The 5,070-nt window shown below is 53.3% G+C and overlaps 1 protein-coding gene across 1 annotated transcript; it reads left to right on the top strand.

The window, feature by feature from the left end:
• The first annotated feature begins 209 nt into the window (after positions 1-209).
• Positions 210-4,743, top strand: C1qb (complement C1q B chain). Its single transcript, XM_070037674.1, has 3 exons — positions 210-342; positions 2,108-2,311; positions 3,925-4,743. Exons 2-3 carry the CDS (start codon positions 2,128-2,130, stop codon positions 4,497-4,499), a joined length of 759 nt encoding a protein of 252 aa, XP_069893775.1. The 5' UTR covers positions 210-342; positions 2,108-2,127; the 3' UTR covers positions 4,500-4,743.
• The last annotated feature ends 327 nt before the right edge of the window (positions 4,744-5,070 follow it).

Below are 5,070 nucleotides of genomic sequence, written 5' to 3'. Positions count from 1 at the left end.
GTCAGGGGGGCCACTCCTGGCACAGTGACCAGCTGTGGACACTTGCTCAGGACAGCCTGTTCCCACAGCTGCTGAGTCTGCGAAACCACACAACCAGACATTTACCGGAACCTTCGCCCAGGAGACAGAAATGGGACCTGAAACTGCCTGAATTCAGCAGGATCGGGAGTGTGGGGTGAGTGTGGGAGCAGCCCACTGGACTTCAGGAGGGGATGGCCAGGGGAAAAGCCCTTCCGCCTCGGAGGCAAGGAACTTCCTCTTTGGACACAGAGCAGCAGGATCCTGGCCCCCGGTCCCACAGCAGCGGCCTGGCTTCGGCGTTCTAGGACACCAGGTTCCCAGGTAAGGGTGGGGCTCTGCGTCTGAGACGGGGGCCGTGTGGTGGAATGTGGGCAGAGCCATTCCAGGGTTCAGCGAGCCCTGCAGGAGATCACTGTAGAGACATACTGTGGATATGTGCTCTTGGCTCCAGACATGTCCCCACACGCTGCGGGGACTCACTGAGGCACAGGCGGGTCTCCTGCTCTGTGAAGCTCAGCCACCTCTGGTAGGGAAGTTTTTTACATGTGGATGGAGTTGCCCTTCCTAGCCCATGAGTCCTGAGCAAACTCAATGTTTTGGAACAATATTTGGCATTATTCGTTCGTTGGATGGAATCTAATTTGTAAAGAGAGCAAAAGGCCAGGCCAAGGGTTCGACTAGATGGACCGTTCTGAGAGTGGGAGCCAGGGGGGCTCTGGCCAGGAGGACCTGCTCGGCTCGATCCAGGGGCTTCTTCCTGGTTCTCTGGGATTAAGAACGGCCACGCTGCCCTGTCAGGGCCCCTCGAGAAACTCAAGAACATTCTGTGAGCAGAGCTGGTCTGGTAGGCTGGTGGGGACCTTGGCTCCATTTCTTACTACATGGTGCTTATGAATGTGCAGCCTGCCCTCCCAGAGTCTCGGTGTCTTCTTTGCAATAGAAATAAGTTTCTAGCGGGTGCTGGGGGTCACGTCTGTAATCCTAGCTACTCAGGAGACTGAGATCTGAGGATCATGGTTGAAACCAGCCTGGGAAGGAAAGTGCATGAGACTCTTATCTCCAATTAACCACTAAAAAACCAGAAGTGGCTCAAGTGGTAGAGTGCTTGCCTTGAGCTGAAAAGCTGAGGGACAGCGCCCAGGCCCAGAGTTCAAGCCCCATAACCGTTGAAAGAAAGAAAGAAAGAAAGAAAGAGAGAGAGAGAGAGAGAGGGAGGGAGGGAGGGAGGGAGGGAGGGAGGGAGGGAGGGAGGGAGGGAGGGAGGGAACAAGAGTGGCTGCTTGCATAAACACCCCAGATTCAGACGCTCTAATAGATGGGAACGTGTGGGATCAAATCCAGCTCTCTGTTGGCCCCTGTCCCATGCAGTCTCCATTCCCAGTTTCTCCTATCCCTGCTCCCCTCTGGCCTGGGCTCCCTGCAGGCTTCCAACTTTTGCCCTACTCAGAGCCTTTCTTCCATCTTTCTTTCTTCTTAGAACATTCTTACTTCAGCTCTTTGTGAACCCTCTGGTTTCAGTCCAATCATTGCTTGTTCCTTGTGGAGAAGACCTTCTTAGTGGGAGGACTTCTCTCACAAAGCCAATCACCATCTCCCAAGCCAGGGCCAGTACCACCCCCTCAGGGCACCCATCCCATCTCCCAGAGCATCAGTCACAGCCTGCAACGATGTCCATCTATTTGTCATCTCTTTCCTCCTGGGGGCCTTGAGGTCAGGGACCATATTTTGTCTTGCTCATCACTGTATCCCCAGGACCTAGTACAGGGTTTGGATAGATGGGTATATGGATGGATGGATGGATGGATGGATGGATGGATGGATGGATGGATGGATGGATGGATGGACGGATGGGTGGATGGATGAATGCATGTACAGAGAGATGGATGGATACATGGATAGATAAAAAGGCGGAGAGGTAGATGAGTGGAAGAGACATGAATGGATGGCTAGAGCGATGGATGGAGTGATGGATGTGTGGGTAGAAGTATAGATGAATGGATGGATTGAGGGATGGGCTGGGGGGAGGAAAGGAGGAAGGATGGGAAGGCGGGATATGGTAGTCACCTCCACCTTGTCTTCTCCACAGGAGGCAACTGGGACAGAGCCATGATGAAGACCCCATGGAGCAGCATCACAGTGCTGCTGTCAGTGCTGCTCCTGGGTCCACTTCAGGTCTCCTGGGCTCAGAAGAGCTGCACTGGGCCACCGGCCATCCCTGGCATCCCAGGCATCCCGGGGTTACCTGGCACGGATGGCCAACCTGGGGTGCCAGGGACCAAAGGAGACACAGGTACTGCATGCTGGGGAACAGAACTGTCACGGGCCAAGGCCCCAAGTCTTCCCTCTTGAGTCACAGTTCTCTGCCTTAGAGACTACAAAAGCCCTTAGACAGCCAGTAACTGTGCCAGAAAGGACTTCGGGTCCCCATTTCTAGATAAGAACACTTGGAGGCCCAGCATATTTCCTGTCTTCTTCATGGCAGCCCAGAGAACAATGAGACTTAGACCACACAGGGTCAATCCACCCATACAGGGCTTCTCCCCAGGGGTGGGGGGCTCCTCCCACTCTACCACCCACACAGGGGGCTCCTCCCACTCCACCACCCACACAGGGGGCTCCTCTCATTCCCCCCTACACACGGGGCTCCTCCCACTCCAACCAGACAGAACTTGGGAAGCATGAAAACCCCTCTTGTAACAGGCAATTTTATCATTCTTTTGTGGGGTGTGTGTGTGTGTGTGTGTGTGTGTGTGTGTGTGTGTGTGTGTGTGTGTGTGTGTTTGTCTGTGTCTGTGTGTGTGTCTGTGTGTGTGCCAGTTCTAGGGCTTGAACTCAGGGCCTGTGCGCTGTCCCTGAGCTCTTTTGTTCAAGGCTAATTCTCTACCACTTGAGCCACAACTCTACTTCCAGCTTTTTGGTGGTTAAAGATAAGAGTCTCACAGACCTTCTTGCCTAGACTGGCTTCAAACCATAATCCTCAGATCTCAACCTCCTGAGTAGCTAGGCTAACAGGTGTGAGCCACTGGCCTGGGTCTGTCCCTCAGCTCTTCAGCTCAAGGCTCTACCACTTGAGCCAAAGTGCCACTTCCAGTTTTCTGGTAGTTAATTGGAGATAAGAGTCTCACAGATTTTCCTGCTGGGGTTGGCTTTGAACTGCAATCCTCAGATCTCAGCCTTCTGAGTAGCTAGGATGACAGGCATGAGCCACCAGTGCCTGGCTTTCTTTATTCTTTTAGTCTGTAGTACTGGAGCAGCCCTCTCTACCAGCCCCTCTCCCCTCCCACAATCTATTTTAATCTCACAACCCCACAAAAATCAACACTCTGATTTTGCAGGTGAAGAAGCTAAGCCTCAGAGAATATGACTTGTATACAGGCAACACAACTAGTAATGTAAAGTGTGACAGAGGTGCATGGTTTCCCAGAGCCCAGCTTCTCAGACTCTGTCCTCTGCCACTGGAAAGCAAGTCTTGCGTTGTGCCAAAACAAGAGGAAGTGGCTGCTCAGAGTGTAAGAGGGACTCTGCAGTCCACTTCCTGGCGCAGCTAGAATGCATGCGGTGATTGATTGAGGATGTCTGCTGTGGGTATGGGAGTGGAAGGTTCCAGTACACATGTGGTGAACTCATTACCCCTGCTCTAGGTTTAAGCCTGACAAGGAGGCTGTGCGACCAGAGACAAAGGGTAGGGCTGCTGCCTTCCTGGGGGGAGGGAAGGAGGAAGGGGGTACTGCTCCCTTCCCTGTGAAGTACCACAGAGTCAGGGAGCTCTGTGCCCTCTCTGATGCTCCCACATTTCCACAAACAGGAAGTCAATGTCCAAAGGGACCAGCTAAGGTCCCCACCCAAACACGGCGGGTCAGTGGCCTCCGGTCTCCTCATTTCTCTCGCCTTTGTCTCCCCCAGGACTTCCAGGGCTAGCTGGAGACCATGGTGAGTTTGGAGAGAAAGGAGACCCAGGGATTCCTGGGAACCCAGGAAAAGTTGGCCCCAAGGGACCCATTGGCCCTAAAGGTGGCCCAGGCCTCCCTGGACCTCCTGGTCCCAAGGGCGAATCAGGTGACTACAAGGCCACACAGAAAATCGTCTTCTCTGCCCTGAGGACCATCAACACTCATCTGCGGCAGGGTCAGGCCATCCGCTTCGAAAGCATGGTCACCAATGCCAACAACAACTACGAACCGCGCAGTGGCAAGTTCACCTGCAGGGTGCCAGGGCTCTACTACTTCACCTACCACGCCAGCTCCCGTGGGAACCTGTGCGTGAACCTCATGAGAGGCCGGGAATCCATGCAGAAGGTGGTGACCTTCTGTGACTACACCCAGAACACCTTCCAGGTCACCACGGGCGGCGTGGTCCTCAAGCTGGACCAAGGGGAGATGGTCTTCCTGCAGGCCACCGACAAGGTCTCCCTGCTGGGCATTGAGGGTGCCAATAGCATTTTCTCCGGATTCCTGCTCTTCCCCGATGTGGAGGCATGAGAGCCGGGTCACTCTCTACCATCTCCTCCCTCCCTCCCTCTCTCCCTCTCTCTCTCTCTCTCTCTCTCTCTCTCTCTCTCTCTCTCTCTCTCTCTCTCTCTCTCTCTCTCTCTCTCTCTCTCTCACACACACACACACACACACATATACAATCACCCCTGGCCTAGCCCAAAACACAGAGCAGAGCTCTGAGAATGCTGAATAAATAAACACATGAATGAGTAAATAAACTCTTCAAGACCAACGCCAAGTGTTCTAGTTCAACTGTAGGTCCCAGCATCTGGTACATGGTAAGGGTTTAGAAATGCCAGTTGAAAGCTGGATGCTGGTGGCTCACACCTGTAATCCTGTCTACTCAGGAGGCTGAGATCCAAGGATCTTGGTTCAAAGCCAGCCTGGGTAGGAAAGTCCATGAGACTGTTTGTTATCTCCAATAAATTACTCAGAAAAAGGAAGTGGTGTTGTAACTCAAGTGGTAGAGCACTAACCTTGAACACAAAGAGGCTCAGGGACAGCGCCCAGGCCCTGAGTTCAAGCTAAGTAAAAAGAAAAGAAAGAATCAAAATAGGAG

Source organism: Dipodomys merriami, unplaced genomic scaffold, assembly GCF_024711535.1.
Source record: "Dipodomys merriami isolate MVZ:Mamm:240054 unplaced genomic scaffold, mDipMer1.0.p SCAF_28, whole genome shotgun sequence".
Lineage (NCBI taxonomy): Eukaryota > Metazoa > Chordata > Mammalia > Rodentia > Heteromyidae > Dipodomys > Dipodomys merriami.
The sequence above is the reverse complement of the archived record's forward strand: the minus strand, read 5'-3'. Positions and strand labels throughout refer to the sequence as shown.